The sequence below is a fragment of the Scyliorhinus canicula genome, chromosome 11 (genome assembly GCF_902713615.1).
Source record: "Scyliorhinus canicula chromosome 11, sScyCan1.1, whole genome shotgun sequence".
NCBI lineage: Eukaryota > Metazoa > Chordata > Chondrichthyes > Carcharhiniformes > Scyliorhinidae > Scyliorhinus > Scyliorhinus canicula.
In genome coordinates this window covers 92,908,929-92,931,779 of record NC_052156.1, presented here as the reverse complement: position 1 = coordinate 92,931,779, position 22,851 = coordinate 92,908,929, and the positions used below count along the sequence as shown (strand labels likewise).

Sequence of the window (22,851 nt, the reverse complement as noted above, 5' to 3'; positions counted from 1 at the left end):
TACTACACTGTTTGACTGAGCTACCACACTGTGTGTCTGACTGAGCTACCACACTGTGTCTGTATGACTGAGCTACTACACTGTTTGACTGAGCTACCACACTGTGTGTGTCTGACTGAGCTACCACACTGTGTGTGTATGACTGAGCTACTACACTGTTTGACTGAGCTACCACACTGTGTGTCTGACTGAGCTACCACGCTGTGTGTGTCTGACTGAGCTACCACACTGTGTGTCTGACTGAGCTACCACACTGTGTGTGTCTGACTGAGCTACCACACTGTGTGTCTGACTGAGCTACCACACTGTGTGTCTGACTGAGCTACCACACTGTGTGTGTATGACTGAGCTACTACACTGTTTGACTGAGCTACCACACTGTGTGTCTGACTGAGCTACCACGCTGTGTGTGTCTGACTGAGCTACCACACTGTGTGTCTGACTGAGCTACCACACTGTGTGTCTGACTGAGCTACCACACTGTGTGTCTGACTGAGCTACCACACTGTGTCTGACCGAGCTACCACACTGTGTGTGTCTGACTGAGCTACCACACTGTGTCTGTATGACTGAGCTACTACACTGTTTGACTGAGCTACCACACTGTGTGTGTCTGACTGAGCTACCACACTGTGTGTGTATGACTGAGCTACTACACTGTTTGACTGAGCTACCACACTGTGTGTCTGACTGAGCTACCACGCTGTGTGTGTCTGACTGAGCTACCACACTGTGTGTCTGACTGAGCTACCACACTGTGTGTGTCTGACTGAGCTACCACACTGTGTGTCTGACTGAGCTACCACGCTGTGTGTGTCTGACTGAGCTACCACACTGTGTGTCTGACTGAGCTACCACACTGTGTGTGTATGACTGAGCTACTACACTGTTTGACTGAGCTACCACACTGTGTGTCTGACTGAGCTACCACGCTGTGTGTGTCTGACTGAGCTACCACACTGTGTGTCTGACTGAGCTACCACACTGTGTGTGTCTGACTGAGCTACCATACTGTGTGTGTCTGACTGAGCTACCACACTGTGTGTGTCTGACTGAGCTACCACACTGTGTGTCTGACTGAGCTACCACACTGTGTGTGTCTGACTGAGCTACCACACTGTGTGTCTGACTGAGCTACCACACTGTGTGTGTCTGACTGAGCTACCACACTGTGTCTGACTGAGCTACCACACTGTGTGTCTGACTGAGCTACCACACTGTGTGTCTGACTGAGCTACCACACTGTGTCTGACCGAGCTACCACACTGTGTGTGTCTGACTGAGCTACCACACTGTGTGTGTATGACTGAGCTACTACACTGTTTGACTGAGCTACCACACTGTGTGTCTGACTGAGCTACCACACTGTGTGTGTATGACTGAGCTACTACACTGTTTGACTGAGCTACCACACTGTGTGTGTCTGACTGAGCTACCACACTGTGTGTGTATGACTGAGCTACTACACTGTTTGACTGAGCTACCACACTGTGTGTCTGACTGAGCTACCACGCTGTGTGTGTCTGACTGAGCTACCACACTGTGTGTCTGACTGAGCTACCACACTGTGTGTGTCTGACTGAGCTACCACACTGTGTGTCTGACTGAGCTACCACACTGTGTGTGTCTGACTGAGCTACCACACTGTGTGTCTGACTGAGCTACCACACTGTGTGTGTCTGACTGAGCTACCACACTGTGTGTGTCTGACTGAGCTACCACACTGTGTGTGTCTGACTGAGCTACCACACTGTGTGTCTGACTGAGCTACCACACTGTGTGTCTGACTGAGCTACCACACTGTGTGTGTCTGACTGAGCTACCACACTGTGTGTCTGACTGAGCTACCACACTGTGTGTGTCTGACTGAGCTACCACACTGTGTGTGTCTGACTGAGCTACCACACTGTGTGTGTCTGACTGAGCTACCACACTGTGTGTGTCTGACTGAGCTACCACACTGTGTCTGACTGAGCTACCACACTGTGTGTCTGACTGAGCTACCACACTGTGTCTGACTGAGCTACCACACTGTGTGTGTCTGACTGAGCTACCACACTGTGTGTGTCTGACTGAGCTACCACACTGTTTGACTGAGCTACCACACTGTGTGTCTGACTGAGCTACCACACTGTGTGTGTCTGACTGAGCTACCACACTGTGTGTGTCTGACTGAGCTACCACACTGTGTGTCTGACTGAGCTACCACACTGTGTGTCTGACTGAGCTACCACACTGTGTGTGTCTGACTGAGCTACCACAATGTGTGTCTGACTGAGCTACCACACTGTGTGTGTCTGACTGAGCTACCACACTGTGTGTCTGACTGAGCTACCACACTGTGTGTCTGACTGAGCTACTACACTGTTTGACTGAGCTACCACACTGTGTGTGTCTGACTGAGCTACTACACTGTTTGACTGAGCTACCACAATGTGTGTCTGACTGAGCTACCACACTGTGTGTGTCTGACTGAGCTATCACACTGTGTGTGTCTGACTGAGCTACCACACTGTGTCTGACTGAGCTACCACACTGTGTGTGTCTGACTGAGCTACCACACTGTGTGTCTGACTGAGCTACCACACTGTGTGTGTCTGACTGAGCTACCACACTGTGTGTGTCTGACTGAGCTACCACACTGTGTGTGTCTGACTGAGCTACCACAGTGTGTGTGTCTGACTGAGCTACCACACTGTGTATCTGACTGAGCTACCACACTGTGTCTGACCGAGCTACCACACTGTGTGTGTCTGACTGAGCTACCACACTGTGTGTCTGACCGAGCTACCACACTGTGTGTGTCTGACTGAGCTACCACACTGTGTGTCTGACTGAGCTACCACACTGTGTTGACTGAGCTACCACACTGTGTGTCTGACCGAGCTACCACACTGTGTGTCTGACTGAGCTACCACACTGTGTGTCTGACCGAGCTACCACACTGTGTGTGTCTGACTGAGCTACCACACTGTGTGTCTGACTGAGCTACAGCTCTGTGTCTGACTGAGCTACCACTGTGTTTCTGTCTGAAGCATCACACCATGTGAACTACCACTCGCTGTGTCTGACTGAACTACCACTCCCTGTGTCTGACTGAACTACCACTCCCTGTGTCTGACTGAGCTACCACACTGTGTGTCTGACTGAGGAACCATCCTTTATTGGTTACTGCATCATCACAATGTGATTGTGCTGGTATCCATGCCTGTAACTGTGACTTTAAATATGTTGACATCATGGGTCTATAGCTATATGAACACCTGGTGACTTTGACAAGTGCATGTAACTTTGCTAGTACCTTGTGCCTCTCTAAAAGCCCCTGGAGCTCTGTTAATTACTCTGTGCCAGGAACTGTGTTTATCCACTGAAATTGTAATTGTGCTAACTCCCTGCACATGTAATCATGCCTATAATTGTGTTAATATATTTTTCTGTGTTTGTGCTGTGACTGTCCTAACAAACACTCTATCTGTGTTACTGCCCTGTGTTTATGCCTGTGCTCATAGACCCTGTGCCTGTAACGGCTCTACCGCCTTGTACCCTTGGCTGTGTTAATATATCATGCCTTTAACTGTGCTATGACCCTTGTTGTGTTGTGTTATGTAATTTGGAATAACACAAGCTGCCACTCGATGCAGTTTTGAGCAAAAGATGCTCCAGACTTTGAAGTGAGTTCAATGTGTTTTACTGAACTATCAGCTCAGTTCTCAATGAGTTCGACTCTCTGCTAATCTAAATGTAGTAACTCAGCCTAACTGAACCAGCCTTGCTGTAAGCCACGTGCTGGGGTGTGATGCTGAGGATACACCCTGTCTCACTCTGTAGATGTTGGTCTGTGGAAAGAGGCGGGGTGTGAGTGCCTCATCACTTTTATGGTGAGATACCACCCCTGAGTATCCTGACTGCTCATTGGTCATGTCCTATTCTATGTGTTCATTAGCAGCATGTTTGCATATCATGACAACCCTGTGTCTCTGATGCACCATTTCTCTAACTGCTCTATAATCCAGTATCAATGACAGTGCTGACATGCAGTACCTGGAACTACGCTAATACAGCCTTTGTGAAACTATGTCTGAGTTTACACTAATACACTGTGCCTATTACAGCACTAACACACCATTCTGGAAATTGCGGCTTTAAATATAATTGTGCACCAATGTCCCTCGTACCTTTATTTGCACATGCCATCCACTGCAGAGGTGTGACATCGTAGTTGTGCTGTCCGACTGAGAAGGTGAAGACCCGGACCTGTGACCAGAGAGAGAAAACATGACTAGTTGGTACATGCAATGGCAGTTAAGTTTCTTGTTTTTATTTCAGAACTTTGGTACACTTGATCAATGCTTCCTTGCTTGTTAGCCACACACTTCCTTAATTGTTAAAGATCTTCAATTGATTTTACTATGCATCTTGAAGTCCTCTCATATAAATATCATATTCGCCATTTTTACCTTCTCCCGTTGTCTATCTTTGCAATTGGAGTAAATGGGAAGGAGTTTTATTCGTTGGGGTTCTGTGCAAAAGGAGTGAATGGGCAGGGGTTTTAGTCATTGGATATCTGTGCCAAACTGCCATCATTACACTTTGAGCTACATCACGATTCATGTCCCATATCCATGCCCTGAATTCTTTAAAAAATAGATTTTTGTTTACAAATTTTCAGATATAACAATTTTAACATTCATATACATACAAATTGTTCCAATATTCCAACCCTTCCACCATCCCCAAGACCCAAAGGAAACAACAACCAATCCGCATTACCTCTGCCCCCCTTAGCAGCTGACCATGACCAACTTACTGAAATAGGAAATAAACAGCTGCCTCCTCAGGTAGAACCTTTCAGCCGACCCTCTCATTACATACTTGATATTTTTCCAAGTGCAAAAACTCCATCAGGTCATTTAACCACATCTCGGCACTGGGTCAGGCCGAATACTTCCAACCAAACAGAACTCGCTTTCGGGCTATTAAGGAAGTGAAGAGCATCCACCTGTCTGCAACTCCGGTAAATCTGAGATCCCAAAAATAGCCACCAAAGGGCATGGTTCCAAATCAACCCCAAAAATTCTCGACATGCTGCTGAAGAGAGAGACCCAGAATCTCACAAGCTTAGTGAAGGACCAGGACATATGTGTATGATACACCGGGCCCCGAGAGCACCAGTCGTACATATCCTCGACGACTGCAAAAAGTCCACTCATTCATGCCCTTGTCAAATGTGCCCTGTGCCTCATGGCAGACTGGTACAAAAAATGAATTCACATGGGATCAGAGATGAGGTGGCACGATGGATACAGAACTGGCTTGGTCACAGAAGGCAGAGTGTAGCAGTAGAAGGGTGTTTTTCTGAATGGAAGGTTGTGACTAGCGGTGTTCCACAGGGATCTGTGCTGGGGCCTCTGTTGTTTGTAGTATACATAAATGATTTGGAGGAAAATGTAACTGGTCTGATTAGTAAGTTTGTGGATGACACCAAAGTTGGTAGAGTGGCAGATAGTGTTAAGAATTGTCAGAGGGTACATCAAAGCATAGGTAGGTTGGAGACTTGGGCAGAGAAATGGAAAATGGAGTTTAATGCAGACAAATGTGAGGTAATGTATTTTGGTAGGTCTAACATAGAGAATATATATACAGTAAATGGCAAAACTCCTTTAAATATAAAAGGTCAGAGAGATCTGAGTGTACAGGTCCACAGTTCTTTGAAGGTGACAACACAAGTGGACACGGTAGTCCAGAAAGCATATGGAATGCTTGCCTTCATTTGGCGGGGCATCGAGTATAAAAAGTGGCAAACCATGCGACAGTTGTATAGAACCTTGATAAGACCGCACTTGGAATATTATGCACAATTCTGGTCTCCATACTACCAGAAGGATGTGGAGGCTTTGAAGAGGATGCAGAGGAGGTTGTCCAGGATGTTACCTGGTCTGGAGGGTGTTGGCTATGTGAAGAGGCTATATAGACTTGGACTGTTTTCATTAGAATGACGGAGGTTGAGGGGCAACTTGATAGAGGTCTCAAGATTATGAGGGGCATGGATAGAGTGGATGGGAGACACATTTTCCCAGGGTGGAGGGGTCAGTCACTAGGGGAATGGGTTTAAGGTCCGTGGGGCAAAGTTTAGAGGAGTCATGCGAGGCAGGTCTTTTTACACAGAGGGTGGTGAGTGCCTGGAACAGCGGAAGTTGTGGAAGCAGATACATTAACAGCGTTCAAAAGGCATCTCGACAAATACATGGATAGGATGGGTATAGAGGGATACGGCACTGGGAAGTGCTGAGGGCTTTAGCCGAAAGGTGGTACCATGACTGGAGCAGGCTTGGAGGGCCAAAGGGCCTGTTTCTGTGCTGTTTTTTTTTGGTTCTTATTGACTCCCACAAAGAAAGATTCAGAAGGAAAACTGGAAGACACTGAAGCAAAAATTGAAATCTTGGGAGGGTATTCATTTTGACCGAGTGAACCCTCCCTGCCAAAGAGAGTGGGAGGTTATCCCAACTTTTTAGGTCACCTTTCACCACTTTTTCCAGGGCCCAAAATTTAATTTCTGTAGTGAGGCCCAGTAATGGGCCACCCGGACTCCGAGAAAACAAAAACTGGACTTGACCAAGTGAAAAGGCAACTTCCCCAGGCCGGCTCCCCTCCCTGGGAGATTCAACAGAAAGCATTCAATCTCTGCCCACAGAAGGAGCCAAACCTCTCAAGCAGCTTCATTATCTCCTCTGCACTGGAGAGAGGGTCTGTCATCTAGAGCAACAGGTTGTCCGCATATAATAACACACTGTGCTCCCTCCCCCATCTCTCTATTCCCTTCCACTTCGTGGATTAACTTTATGCTATGGCCAAGGTTCAATTGCCAGGGCAAACAATAGTGGGGACAGTGGACACCTGTCTTATGCCTCTCCTGAATTGGAAACATTTTGAATTTAAGGCGTTTGCATCGACACTTGCGATAGGGGCGTTATACAAGAGCCAGATCCAAGAAATAAATCTAGGCCTAAAGCCAAGACGTCGAACAAACAGCTCCACTCCATCCTATCAAACACATTTTCCGCATCCAGCTAGATAATCACCTCCGTTTCAGGGAATGAAGAGGGGGCAGAACCACATTGAGCAGCTTCCAAACATTCACTGCCAAACTGTCTTTCCTTTATAAACCCCGTCTGCTCCTCAGTTATCCTCCTCAGACCCCAGAGAGGTAAGGTTCCATGCACCTAGCCAAGACCTTTGCCAACAGCTTTGCATCCACATTCAATAATAAAAAAGGGCGGTTTGACCCACACTCCGTTGAGTCTTTATCCTTCTTTAATATTAAGGAGATTGTCACCTGCGCCAATGAGACCAGCAACGTCCCCTGAGTCAGAGAATCTTCAAACATCTCAAGCAGCACTGGGGCCAGAAACCTGGCAAACTAGTTATAAAATTCAATTGGGAACCCGTCCTCCCTGAGCCTTTACCTGACTGCAATCAAACCCATATCCTCTATAACCTGCTCCAAAGTCAGAGGAGCCTCTAATTCTTCCCTGTTCTCCTGTTCCACACCGGATTAGTCTAAAAAACTCCACCATTGACATCCCATCCTGAGGGGACAGACTCATAAAGGTTCCAATAAAATGTCTCAAATGCCTCATTAGCCTTGGCCGGAGCCGAAACCAGTCCACCCATCTCCCCCTCCCCCTAATCTGTGCAATTTCCTGAGAAGACGTCAATTGCCACAACTGATGAGTCAACAAGCAACTAGCTTTTTCCCTGTGCTCATAAAAAACCCACTTGAAGATCGCAGCAGGTGCACCATCCTATCCGTTGACAGTGGTCCAAACTCCAACTGTAGCTTCTTTCTACTAGCCAGACACTCCATGTCTGATTGACCGGATATTGATGGACTACCTCCAAGATGGCATCCGCCAACCTCTGCATCTCCACCCTCTTAACTCTTCTCCTTGTGTGCCTTAAAATAAATAATCTCCCCTATATCAACCACCTTCAATGCCTCCCACATCATGAAAGGGAAAATCTCCTCACTCCTATTGAATCTCAAATACTCCTTGATGGCGGAGGAGACTCTCGCGAAAGCTCTTATACGGCAACAGCGACATATCAAATCTCCACGGGCTGAGCGAGGCCCAACACAACCACAACATCTACATATTGCGAAGCATGATCAGAAATCACCATCGTCGAGTATCTGCCCTCACCACCCTCGGAAAAAGGACCTACAACAAAGAAGCTGATCCTGGTGGACCTGCGAGAAGAATGAAAAATACTTTTCTGAAGGGTGTAGAAATCTTCAAGGGTCAGCTCCCTCTAATCTGCTCCACAAAGGTCAACAATGCCTTCGCCATCCCAGAAGGCCTCAACACCATAGGCCTAAATTTATCCAGTCACGGATCCAATATGCAATTAAAGTCCCCATCCATGATTAGCTGGTGTGAATCGAAATCCGAGATCAAAGACAACAACTTATTAATAAAAGCTGTGTCATCCCAATTTGGGGCATATACATTGACCAGGACCATTGGTACACCCGCTAACAATTCACTAACCACAACATACCTCCCATTCAGATCTGTCACAATCTTTCCCGCTGAAAAGGCTACCTTCTAATTAATCAAGATAGCTGCTTCCCGAGCCCTATCAAATCCCAAATGAAACACATGTCCCACCCAATCCTTCTTTAACCTTATCTGAGGCAAAGCCAGCAATTTAGTCCTGTGCTACTCACCCCTGCCTCACAGGACTGTGCCATACAACTTTACGGCTTCTCAATACACCAAATGGACCGAAGGTTGTCATCAGGCAAAGCGAAGGATGGAGGGGTTTGCCTCCTCATCAGCTCCACCTTGTGCTTGGGTGTGGTGACCCTGGCGAACTGCTGAACTACTGTTCCCCGGACCAGGAACATCTGACTGTGAAGTCTGCCCGTACCTTTCACGTGAGTTCACTTCTGCCAAAGTCTGAGAACACGCACTAACAGGTTCAAAAACAGCTTCTTCCCTGTTACCAGACTCCTAAATGACAGCCTTCTGGACTGAACTGGTCTCTTCACACATCTTCTCAGCTGAGTAGTACTGCACTCCATATGCTCTGTATGCTTCACCTGATGCCTGTGTCTGTGTATTTACATTGTGCATTTATGTATGTCCTATGTTTTTCAATGTATGAAACGATCTGTCTGGACTGTACACAGAGCAATATTTTTCACACCACCTCGGTACACGTGACAATAAATCAAAATCCAATCCAACCTGTACAAAATACAATTATTTCAATCCCAGTCCATTCCTTTGGATGAATGCCTCATCCAAAGGAATGCTTACTCTTGAGACTCAAAGTAGTGGGGCGGGATTCTCCATTGTCCGAAGCGATTATCGTTATCACTGATCGGGCGTAGAATTCAGACTGAATCGGGGGCGACGCCTGTTTTCGGATGCTCCGTCCCCTTCAAAACGGCGTCATCGAGGAGTACGCCAGGAAACCATTAGGACGGCCTCAGGATGTTGTCTGAATGCTCTCCCCTGATGTTCCACCCCCAATGGGCCGAGTTTCCAACCGCATGGGGCATGTGTGCTCTCAGTTTTCCTGAACCCGACGTGGCGGCTACAGACTGTGTACAGCGCTGCCACAGTCGGGCTTGAGCAATGCAGCTGGTCGGGGGGGGGGGGGGGGGGGGGGGGCCTTGGCGAGGGCTGGGGGAAATGGTGGGGTGCCCAGGTCGGCACTATCTAGCAGGTCAGGTCCGCACGCAGCCGGCGCCATGTTGTACGGCACGGCTGCTACAGTCGGCACCATGCGCATGCGCGGCCATAGACCCTGCAATTCTCTAGCCGTTTAAATCGGGAAGGCCTTGCATTTTACGACGCGCGGTCGGAGGATCATTGCGGTGGTGGCAACAACTTTTTGTCATAAAACCAGACACATCCTCCAGACATAGCCTCAGAATTGGAGAATCCAGCCCGGGATCTCTCTTGTAGCCTTCTCAACCCATTTTCAAGGTTGTACACCTAAGCCCATAAGTTCTTATTGTTGGCCACCACCTTTGCCATTTCCACCTCCAGAGAAATGATCTGGTCGCTCTGCCTCGACAGGGCAACACCTACCTCCTGCAGCCCCACACTCTGCTGGTTTAGCCAGGGCCCCTCAGATCGAGGAAATCACGGCCTCAATCACCTTCTTGTGACCTCTCGGCGAAGCTTCTATAATTCTACAGCCAAAATTTCCACGGTTAGGGGGTGGCTTCTGGCACTGTAATCAACCTCCCCTCCCCCGCCCCCCTGCACACAAAGCCTCCAATTTCAAAATTTTTCTTTTGCTGCCCAGCTCAATACTGTTTGCTCATCCCTCTTCCTGTGGGGGACTTATACCATTGAGTTAGAAAGGTTCGGGTGTGAGTTCCATTGCCAGTTGGGTGAATAAAGTTGAAAACGCAATCTCCGGTAGGAGCTCCCACACGTGCGACCGCTCCGTTACATGCCGCACCAAAGTCCATGCCTTGAATTCTTGGATAATTTTGTTTCTAGAATCTAGTTTTACTGTAGTTTGATTGCAGTTTTGTGGAAATATTCCAGGTTTGTGAATAAACATACCGTGCATTAAATTGAAATCTCTGCGCTGTGCCACCTCAGCTCATTTTGGTTCTGTAACCTGTACTTACTGGTGTCCCACTCTCTACTGGTGTCATAGAATAAAATCATAGAATCTGCAGTGCAGAAGGAGGCCATTCGGCCCATTGAGTCTGCACCGGCCTTTAGAAAGAGCACCCTACTTAAGGCCACACCTCCACCCTAATCCTGTAATCCAGTAAACACACTTAACCTTTTTGGGCAATTTAGCATGGCCAATCCACCTAACCTGCACATCTTTGGACTGTTGAAGGAAACCAGAGCACCTGGAGGAAACCCAGGTAAACGCGGGGAGAACGTGCAGTCAGTGACCCAAACAGGGAATCGAACCTGGGACCCTGGAGCTGTGAAGCAACAGTGCTAACCACTGTGTTACTGTACCACTATTGTGTCACAGTGCACAATACTGAACTCTGCACAGTACAGAGTTTCATGCGATACTGAAGTCTGCACAATACAGAGTTCCATTTGATACTGAACTCTGCACGATACTGTCCCACTGACCTTTTTCTTGTAGCTGACCCCTTCCTGGGCCACTCACTCACAGAGTCACAGGATGATACTGGCCGGACCCTGCATAAGGCAGCAGAAAGCACTTTCAATTTCTGATTTCTACCTCTTCACCACCTCTCCCTAAAACCCTGAATTCAGGTAAGAAATTAGATGTAAATAAATGCTGGAAAAATGCATTTCCAGGTCAAGAATGACTCAGTTCATTTGTCATCAAAGAGTGCAACTTTGAGACAATGGGGCCTCATCAGATAAAATTGGGTTCAATTTGAGACCAGTAACCTATTCAAGGACCATCAAGCGCAATTTGTGAAAATCGAGTTGAACTCAGGGACAATTTGGCTTCCTTAATCATTGAGCCAGAAGTTTCTACGCATAATTATCATAGAATTTACAGTGCAGAAGGAGGCCATTCGGCCCATCGAGTCTGCACCGGCTCTTGGAAAGAGCACCCTACCCAAGGTCAACACCTCCACCCTATCCTCATAACCCAGTAACCCCGCCCAACAGTAAGGACAATCTTGGACACTAAGGGCAATTTATCATGGCCAATCCACCTAACCTGCACATCTTTGGACTGTGGGAGGAAACCGGAGCACCCGGAGGAAACCCACGCACACACGGGGAGGATGTACAGACTCCACGCAGATAGTGACCCAAGCCGGAATCGAACCTGGGACCCTGGAGCTGTGAAGCAATTGTGCTATCCACAATGCTACCGTGCAATGCTACTACACTAACATTCACACAAGTTTCAGTATCCAATTTTTAAAAAATTCTGTGGAACTCATTTTCCAGTGCCTGGTTAAAAATTGGTATGAAACAAGTGTGCAGTGCCAATCGAGGAAGTATACCCAGCTGCTGTGTTCGGCCAATGTACCTCATTCTCAGAACCTTTGCCATTGGTGCCAGCTATTGCTTGCTTCAGGGTGAGCAGGTTGTCAATTCAAACACTGTTAAAGAGATGTGAGCGCCATTGTCATCCAGTGAAGCTGAAGACCTGTCTGTTCCATCTGGACAATGTGAAAAATCCGACTCACGGCACTTTCAGCCTGTGTTACAGGATGGACTATTCCTAAATTAGACAGCAGAGGGCACTCACAGTTCACTGCACATACAGTTCTGGGTTTCCTTTGCATTTTGAAACGTTTTTTCATTCCAACCAAGTATTTTCAGGACAAGGTGGTGATTTAATCAGTTTGGTGTGAAGAAAGAAAGAAGGATGTTTGTAATCAACGAGCATCAGTCTTAAGAATGCAAGCAAGGAATACATCTCAAAATACTGCATCTCGTTTGTCGTGCAACTTTTGGGTAGAAGCAATATTGTTTTGGAACTGGTACCAATAATGAGCTTTGATATATCTTAAGTTTTAATCAGGATATTAATAACAACACCATGATGTGAACTGGGCGTATCCAGTATTGAATGTCACAGTACAGATGAGTAATTTGCAGCATCCACAGTATTTTCATTTTATATTACTAAGACCAGGGGTTGGATTCTCCGCTGCCCACTACTGGCAATGGGGTTCCTGATGTGGTGGAGAATCCAGTGTTGTCCAAAGAACGGGATTGGCGCTCCAATGCTCCAGTCCCCGTTGCAGCAACATCAAGGTTCGCGCCAAAGCACTGAGTTCTCGAAACCTGCATGATTCTCCAGACCTCTGGTACGGCGAGAATTTGTGCAGGTTTTCCCTGCGTGGCCCTTGTGCAGTGGACCATGCAATGGGCCAAGGGAGTTGCCCCCAAGATCCATCAGAGGGCCTCCCCACCCCAACAATGCAAATCCTGGTTTTAATAGGCTGTGAGGGACATCTCACACATGGCCAGCTCTCTGGATTGTTTAATTTAATTTCCCTTCGAACTTGAATGGATCTCAAGTATCCAGCTGTGAAACTAACTGCAATGTTTATAAACATCTAGCTTACTGACTGACAGCTCTTGGGTCACATCAAAAACAGTTAAGTTCTCTCACTTCCTCGTTATCTCTGCAGAAAGTGGGTCTCTGTAATGGGGTGGGTCTCTGTAATGAGGTGGGCTTCTGTGGGTGGGGGGGGTCACTGTCATGGAGGGGATCTCCGGTGGGGGCATCTCTTATGGGGAATCTCTGGTTGAGGGTCGTGGGGGAGGTCGGGTTTCCCTCGTACTGTGGGGGGTGAACCAGAAAACCCCATTGTAGGGGAGCAGAATTGCATTGTGTGGATACGGGACCAGCCACCAGACCTCACTATTGAGCTGCACACTCAATAGTGTGGAATAGTGCAGGAAACCCAAACTCAGCAGGGCCATTTGAAATTACTGTTGAATTTAAATAGAGCCCATTTTTGTTGTCCTAAAAGCCTTATCCCACATTGTCATGAATATATGCAGGAAGTGTAAATGCTCTTGAAGAGTGGATAAGGTATGTTTAAGAACAAAGAAAATTACAGCACAGGAACAGGCCCTTCGGCCCTCCCAGCCTGCTCCGATCCAGATCCTTTATCTAAACCTGTCTCCTATTTTCCAAGGTCTACTTCCCTCTGTTCCCCACCCATTCATATATCTATCCAGATGCATCTTAAATGATGCTATCGTGCCCGCCTCTACCACCTCCGCTGGCAAAGTGTTCCAGGCACCCACCACCCTCTGCGCAAAAAACTTTCCACGCACATCTCCCTTAAACTTTTCCCCTCTCACCTTGAAATCGTGACCCCTTGTAATTGACATCCCCAATCTTGGAAAAAGTTTGTTGCTATCCACCCTGTCCATACCTCTCATAATTTTGTAGACCTCAATCAGGTCCCCCCTCAACCTCCGTCTTTCCAATGAAAACAATCCTAATCTACTCAACCTTTCTTCATAGCTAGCACCCTCCATACCAGGCAACATCCTGGTGAACCTCCTCTGCACCCTCTCTAAGCATCCACATCCTTCTGGCAATGTGGCGACCAGAACTGCACGCAGTATTCCAAATGTGGCCTAACCAAAGTCCTATACAACTGTAACATGACCTGCCGACTCTTGCACTCAATACCCCGTCCGATGAAGGCAAGCATGCTGTATGCCTTCTTGACCACTATCAACCTGCGTTGCCACCTTCAGGATACAATGGACCTGAACTCTCAGATCTCTCTGTACATCAATTTTCCCCAGGACTCTTCCATTGATCATATAGACGGCTCTTGAATTAGATCTTCCAAAATGCATCACCTTGCATTTGCCTGGATTGAACTCCATCTGCCATTTCTCTGCCCAACTCTCATGGGGCCTCACGGTAGCATGGTGGTTAGCATCAATGCTTCACAGCTCCAGGGTCCCAGGTTCGATTCCCGGCTGGGTCACTGTCTGTGTGGAGTCTGCACGTCCTCCCCGTGTGTGCGTGGGTTTCCTCCGGGTGCTCCGGTTTCCTCCCACAGTCCAAAGATGTGCGGGTTAGGTGGATTGGCCATGCTAAATTGCCCGTAGTGTAAGGTTAATGGGGGGATTGTTGGGTTACGGGTATACGGGTTACGTGGGTTTAAGTAGGGTGATCATTGCTCGGCACAACATCGAGGGCCGAAGGGCCTGTTCTGTGCTGTACTGTTCTATGTTCTCCAATCTATCTATATTTTGCTGTATTCTCTGACAGTCCTCCTCGCTATCTGCAACTCCACCAATCTTAGCATCATCTGCAAACTTGCTAATCAGACTACCTATACCTTCCTCCAGATCATTTATGTATATCACAAACAACAGTGGTCCGAGCACGAATCCCTGTGGAACACCACAAGTCGCCCTTCTCCATTTTGAGACACTCCCTTCCACCACTACTCTCTGTCTCCTGTTGCCCAGCCAGTTCTTTATCCATCTAGCTAGTTTAAATCCCCAGTCCTTTAAAAATGAAAACAAAGCACAGACTACAGTTTTCAGTTCAAGCAAAAAAATACACTTATTACTGCAGAATGTGCATTGACAGGCCACCTTGTGTAGCTTGGAAATAAACCATTTGCTATCTTTTCCTGAAGTTTGAATTGTGGACACTTCCCACGGGCTGTCATTATTGCTGAGCCCATTGACTTTTGGCAATGGATGTGAGTGGAGGAAATGTTCCAGGAGACACTCCGACCAGACCCGACTTGCAAAGCACATAATAAGCAGCGCTAGCTGGGAAAAACGTTTAAACTAGAGATCAGGGGAACCATACAGCACCATAACAAGTTGAAAAACAACAGGAACAAGAGAGGGGGAAGCCAAATGTGCTCCTCAGACTCAGAGGCTTTGTTGGAGTCGGCAGGAGACAAAATGGTAGCGGTAGGCTCCTCAGGGAGCACCACAACATTAAATGGGGGGTCTTTCGATCTGGGTTTCCCAGTACCTTAACGCTGAACATGTGAAGAAAAGAGCAGCATTCAGTGGGGCAAAATCTGCCCTATTCAAGAAGGGTATCCGGTTCAGCCACTTTATCCGGTCCGTCTTTGAGCTTCGGTCGAGTGAAAGGATCACTTCTTCGATTCCCCAGAAAAACATTTTATTTATTTATTTTTAAAATTTAGATTAGCCAATTATTTTTTCCAATTAAGGGGCAATTTAGCATGGCCAATCCACCTACCCTGCACATTTTTGGGTTGTTGGGGCAAAACCCACGCAGACACGGGGAGAATGTGCAAACTCCACACGGACAGTGACCCAGAGCCGGGATCGAACCTGTGACCTCAGCACCGTGAGGCGGTTGTGCTAACCACTAGGCCAGCGTGCTGCCCTAGAAAAACATTTTATTAATAAGCTGGGTCCAAACTCTGTGTCAATCTTTTGCTATTATTATTTAAAAGTTAAATTACTGTATGTTCAGGAGTTATATCATTGTTGTTTACTTGGCTGATTTACACTGTAAAGTTATTAGTGTTGAAGTGTTCACCCTTTTTTTTCATCATGCTATTTACATTGTGTATCTTGTTTAAATCAGGATGTGGCGATGCCGGCGTTGGACTGGGGTAAGCACAGTAAGAAGTGTTACAACACCAGTTAAAGTCCATCATGGTTGTTTCAAACATGTTACGGCCTCAACTGGGATTCATGTTGCATTACATTCATCCTCCACCATCTGGCCTGGGCCTGCAAAATCCTACCAACTGTCCTGGCTTGAGACAATTCACACCTCTTTAACCTGAGGTTACCCCTATCTCTGGATCTGTAAAGACTTAATTACCTGCAAATGCTTGCATTCTAAGCATTGCCTGGCATCTTTGAATTTGTCTATACATGTTTCTGGAACATACCTCTTCATTCACCTGAAGGAGCAGTGCTCCGAAAGCTCGTGTTTGAAACAAACATGTTGGACTTTAACCTGGTGTTGTAAGACTTCTTACTGTGTAAATCAGGTTTTAGGACCAGTTATTATGTCCTATTATGTTATTGATATGGGGATTGGCATTACATTCGTTACTGATTGTTGTTTATTGTTGGGTGTAAATTGGAGGGAAAATGTGAAAAAGGAGGAGTATAAAAAAATATTTAAAAGAAAAAAATAGACTCACTTAGTTTTGCGCTGCGTCGAGACGGGATCTGGTTTCCACCAACAGGAATGGGCTGGTTAGATCGCAAACCGCTCGGTGCCTGGTGCGGTTCCCGATCTGAGCCTCTCCCTCGACACAGATCATCCTCGGGTGCAAAGCGGTCGTTAAATTGCACCCTAGGTCTGTAGCTGTCACCCACCTTCCTCTTCACTTCCATCTGTTTTGAAGTTTTAACTGTGTGTGTGTGAACCTTCTCTGTGCCTTTTCACATCCTGCTGAGATATTTTTAATGCTTCTTTGTCCCTTAATCCCTTCCACAGTTGCACTCAGCTGGTCAGTGTGCATCACCTTCTCCACAAAGCCCTGCTTTATGCCATTAATCTGTGGATCTCTCTCAGTGATAAGTGTCAGTGCGTAGCCTGCCTGTTCTCCTCCCTCTGCCCCTTTCAGTTCATTCAGTCTGATGAACATCGTCTGCCTCCCCCTTCCAGAAAAGGCTACACAACTTTATGGATGCTGATTGTGTATTATCAGCGTGTTTTGTTTGTTGAGATTTTCGGCATTGCACTTTTTTACTTCATACCTGTTTCTAGGAATGACAAAGCAATACAATTGACTGCTCACAGTGGCAATCTGCTGGGTTAGTGTTAAATCCAGTATGCTGCCTCCCAACCCTATCAATATTCAGTCCAGGAAAGGCTATTGATCTGTATTAATGTACAATGCAATACATGTTATTGATTATTGTGTGTTATTATACTTTATAGGAAGGGTCATTAATTCCCTATCACTATCAAACAAAGAAAATGCCATAGATTCTGTGTCAAAATCCAGCACCTTCAATGATAAAAAGGAATTGGTTCTAAAGCAATATCAGTCGCTGATTCAAAATCCTGGAGCTCCTTCCCTGACAGCACTCTAAGTGTACATACAACACATGGACTGCAATGATTCAAGAAGGCAGCTCACCACCAACTTATCAAGGGCAATTAGGGATGGGCAATAAACGCTGGTCTAGCCAGCGAAGACCACATCCCATAAAAATTAATTTCACAAAAAAATGCAATTTACCAAAGTTAGTGATTTTTGTACCAATATAGGAAATGCTAGCGGCATAATAAATGTAGAATATTCAAATTTAAATCAAGTGAAATAAATACATTGCGCCTTTTAATTTGAAACTGCTCTTACTTGGGCTGTTATTGAACACTCATCTATATCTAGATTTTCAAAAGGGCAGGTTATCATAGCTCCAGGTACTGAGCTGTACGTGAAAATATCTTTATCACGATGTGTGCTCAAGCAGGTCACGCAGCCATCCAGAAGAGATTCACAGCATGAGTTAACCAAACTCACTGACATGAACCCGACAACAACTCTCCTGTTCACCCTTCTCAACAGGGCAGTGGTGTGTGCTGGAGATGAGAAGAAAAAAAAGGCTGTCTCCTTGTGATGCAGTACGGTAGCACAATGGTTAGCACTGCTGCCTCACCGTGCCAGGGATCCAGGTTCAATTCTGACCTTGGGTGACTGTGTGGATACTGCACATACTCCCAGTGTCTGCGTGGGTTTCCTCCGGATTCTTCCCACAGTCCAAAGATGTGCAAGAGAGGTAGATTGGCAATGCTAAATTTTCCTTTGGTGTACAGCGGTTAGGTGGGGTTACGGGGATGAGGCGGTGGAGTGGCCTGGGTAGGGTGCTCCTTCAGAGTTTCGGTGCAGACATGATGGGCTGAATGACCTCATTCTGCACTGTAGATATTCTGTGATTCTATGCCAATAATATATTCTTATACCCTAGGTGTAAGAGGCCTCAAACCCACATAAATCAGTAAGATCTTAGAGAACTTGCAAAGGCGTAAAATGTGTTGAGGCAGAGCCTCCTGTAGCATACGCTGTCCGTCATCTGTTCGAAAGACCAGCGACGCCTGTACATCTTGGGCCGTCACCGGCCTCCACTCTGGGAGTGGGGCGGGGCCATATACATGGGCCGTCGCCTTGAACCTCTGTTCACGCTGCTGCTGCTGCCTTCGCCAGTGTCTGGCCACCTGGCCTGTCAGCAGCACCGCGGGGGTAGCTTCCGCGGGGTCCACGATATTATCTATCCGGTGTAATATCTGTAAGGAATTGGAGAGGGTGAGAAACTGACAACCAGTGGTGTTTTCCAACCCGGGACCCTCCAGTCCCCCATGGCTCACTCCCCTCCCCCTCACATCTCCTGCCATCCCCAGAGTGCCATCCAACATGACTGTGAGAAACAATGTAGTTTGAGTAGTCAGGCCGTCCGTATACTGTTATGCTACATTACCAGAATGTAATCACCAGACCCCAGATATCTGCTTGTAACATTACCTGGTCTCCTCCCCAATGCACACACTAACCCTCTGGACACGGAAATGTCCCCAGTGCTGGGGCCCAGTTCAGGTGTTGGCTGTTGCGTCCACAGTGTTTTCCTGCAGTGCTCAGGCACATTGTCCAGGCCTCATGGTCTGGTTGGAATGCTAGGCAATAATTCCCATATGTCATATGGCACACCTACACACATAAATCCATTTGGGAGCTATGAAGTGCTCACTTCAGTACAACTGGCAATTTCCCATTGGCAACAGCATTCAGCCACGTGGCCCGTGGCCTCCACGGTCAGTGCGGTTATGTGTGGTCAGTGGGGCAGACAGGTAGGAGCTGGGGTTGTCCCCAGTATGGGTGCACACGATGCAGAGGTGGAATGGCGGAACCCACCCAATCCAGCACAGTCCAGCCCAGGGACCTCACCCCCCCACCAAAGCAGAAATGTTTCCGGAGAATTGCACCCTTTGTTACCATTCTTCACTGTATAGTATGACAATGATTAGTGCCTAACCTGTCACAGTGTGTACAATACCTGCTGCTATGATTAACTGACTAATTAGGCATCAGGTCATAATGGTGAGAGTGTGCTGCAAATCTCACTTGGAAGAACAAAGCCAAATATTCTAATTGAAATGGAGGTGAATTCTTGTTCTCTGGAGTATTTCACAGGTGTAAGATTATACTGACTGAAAAACAATGTAGTTTGAGTAGTCAGGCCGTCCGTATACTGTCATGCTACATTACCAGAATATAATCAGCTCAGCCATTATCTATTTATGAATTATGAGCAAGTCAAATAATGCTTTGCCCCAATATGTGTTTCAGAGTAGGAGGCTCCAATATATAGAATGTTCATAGAATCCCTGCAGTGCAGAAGGAGGTCATTCGGCCCATCAAGTCTGCACTGACCCTCTGAAAGAGCACCCGACCTAGCCCAACTCCCCCGCCCCATCCCTGCAGCCCCACCGAAAGCCAGAATCCCCCCCCCCCCCCCCCCCCCAATCCACATAATAGTCTTTCAAACAGACCTAGCCGTGTCTGACACTCAAAATACAGCTGGCAATTTTTCTGGCTTTATGTATCTGTACTCACACTTTCTGGGACCTTTGAGCTTTTAGGTACCACTGTCCGGGGGCTGGTTTAGCTCACTTGGCTAGACAGCTGGTTTGTGATGCAGTTACAGGACCTCCAGGACTAGGGCATCATATCAAAGGTCACAGAACCCACAGACTGGGTCAGCTCCATGGTCTGCGTCAAGAAGCCGTCAGGGGAGCTTTGAAACTGCATCGACCCCAAGGATCTAAACCGCAACATCATGAGGGAACATTACCAGATACCAAATCGAGGAGTTGACCAGCGAGATGGCTCATGCCAAATTCTTTACGAAGATGGATGCCTCCAAGGGGTTCTGGGAAATACAGCTGGATGCATCCAGTCGCAAGCTGTGCACATTCAATACTTCATTCGGTCGCTACTGCTACAACCGGATGCCTTTTGGCATCACCTCTGCCTTAGAGGTATTTCACCGCATCATGGAACAGATGTTGGAGGGTATCGAGGGGGTGCGCGTGTATGTTGACGATGTCATAATCTGGTCCACAACTCCTCAAGAACACATCGATCACCTCAAGCAGGTATTCCACAGAATCCATGAGCATGGCCTCCGACTCAACAGGGCCAAGTGCTTGTTCGGTCAATCAGAAATCAAATTCCTTGGTGACCATATCTCGCAGCAAGGTGTGCGGCCAGATGCTGACAAGGTTTCGGCTATCAGCGCCATGAAGACCCCAGAGGATAAGAAGGTGGTCCTCCGCTTTCTAGGGATGGTCAACTTCCTCGGGAAGTTCATTCCCAACATGGCATCCCACACCACAGCCCTCCGCCATCTCGCCAAAAAGTCAACGGAATTCCAGTGGCTGCCCGCTCATGAGAAAGAATGGCGTGAGCTGAGGGCAAAACTCACCACAGCCCCGGTTCTGGCGTTCTTCGACCCTACCAAGGAGACCAAAATGTCCACTGACACAAGCCAGGACAGTATTGGGGCGGTGCTCCTCCAACGGGATGACTCCTCCTCATGGGCTCCAGTTGCGTATGCCTCCAGAGCCATGACGCCCACTGAGCAACGGTACGCTCAGCACTCAGATTGAGAAGGAATGCCTGGGCCTCCTAATGGGAATCGACAAGTTTCACGACTATGTGTATGGCCTCCCAAAATTCACGGTTGAGATGGACCACAGGCCATTAGTCCACATAATCCAGAAGGATTTAAACAACATGACACCTCGGTTACAACGAATCCTTCTCAAGCTACGCCGCTACGATTTTGAACTTGTCTACACGCCAGGCAAAGAACTCATTGTTGCAGATGCCCTTTCCAGGTCTATTACCACACCGTGTGAACAAACTGACTTCGTCTGCGCAGGTGCAATTGTGTGCTTCCAACTTTCCGGCCTCTGATGAGAGGGTCATCCAAATTCGTGAGGAAACGGCCAAGGATCCTCTGCTACAGCATGTAATGCAGCACCTCATGAATGGCTAGCAGAAGGGACAGTGTCCCCAGTTTTACAACGTCAAGGGCGACCTGACGGTGTTGGACGGCATCCTCATGAAGTTTGATAGGATCGTGATTCCGCAGAGCATGCGAGTTATGGTGCTCGGCCAGTTCCATGAGGGTCACCTGGGGGTCGAGAAATGTCGACGCAGAGCTCGGGAGGCAGTCTATTGGCTGGGCATCAGCCAGGACGTTGCCAACACGGTCCTCAACTGCCCTACATGTCAGAAATTTCAGCCAGCTCAACCCAAAGAAACTTTGCAGCAACATGAGATAGTGACCTCCCCATGGTCCAAAGTCGGTGTCGACCTTTTCCATGACAAGGGGCGGGACTATGTCCTCCTGGTCGACTACTTCTCCAGTTACCCAGAAGTGGTGAAACTGTCCGACCTCATGTCGAAGGTGGTAATTAAAACATGCAAAGGAACGTTTGTCAGGCATGGGATACTGCTCACGGTGATGAGTGACAGCGGTCCCTGTTTTTACAGCCAGGAATGGTCCGATTTTACCCAGCTATACAACTTTCATCACGTAACCTCCAGCCCCCACTACCCGCAGTCAAACGGGAAGGCTGAAAAAGGGGTCCATATCGTTAAGAGATTACTATGCAAGGCTGCAGACTCCGGCTTCAACTTCAACCTGGCCCTGCTGGCATCCAGAGCAATCCCGCTGTCCACTGGGTTGTCTCCAACGCAGATGCTTATGAATCGCACTCTGCGAACCACGGTTCCAGCCATCCATGTCCCAGACCTTGACCACCTCATGGTCATACAAATAATGCAGCAGTCTCGGGCCCGACAGAAATCAGCATACGACGCTCATGCCACGGATCTCCCTGAGCTGGTCCCGACTAATCGTGTTCGTGTAGTTACCTGGCGGTGGCTGGTCTGCCACAGCTGTGGTGGTCAAGCAAGTGGCCCGAGATCGTTCCTCGTCCGCATGGCTGATGGCTCCTTTCTATGGCGCAACAGACGGGCGCTGTGCAGAGTTCCACGCCCGCCACCTAACCATGATGTCCCGCCTCACACAATGCTTCCTCCGGACATACCCTACCACGAGGCCACCGATCTACCAGCAATCCTGCTGACCCCTGCGACCACCGCATTGGTGGCAGTCCCGCCTAACCAAGTGCAGGCGGCCCCTGATCCACCCTTGAGGCGATCAACCAGAATTTGTCGCCCGCCACAAAGACTAAACTTATAGACTGAACTTTTGTACATCTTGTTACCTCATCGTTTTGACCTCTGTGAAAATCGTTTTACCGTTTCATCTGCCCTATATCTGCACTAGCGACACCTTCCTATGTACATAAGTTCATTTTAGCACATTCTGTATATAGTCACGC

At 47.7% G+C, this 22,851-nt stretch overlaps 1 protein-coding gene across 1 annotated transcript in view; it reads right to left on the bottom strand.

Moving 5' to 3' along the window:
* Positions 1-22,851, bottom strand: part of LOC119973771 (voltage-dependent calcium channel subunit alpha-2/delta-2-like) — a 979,537-nt gene that overhangs the window by 298,928 nt on the left and 657,758 nt on the right. The window contains exon 10 of the mRNA XM_038812195.1: positions 4,176-4,254. Within this exon, the coding sequence (XP_038668123.1) occupies positions 4,176-4,254 (79 nt within the window). The remainder of the gene's footprint in view (positions 1-4,175; positions 4,255-22,851) is intronic.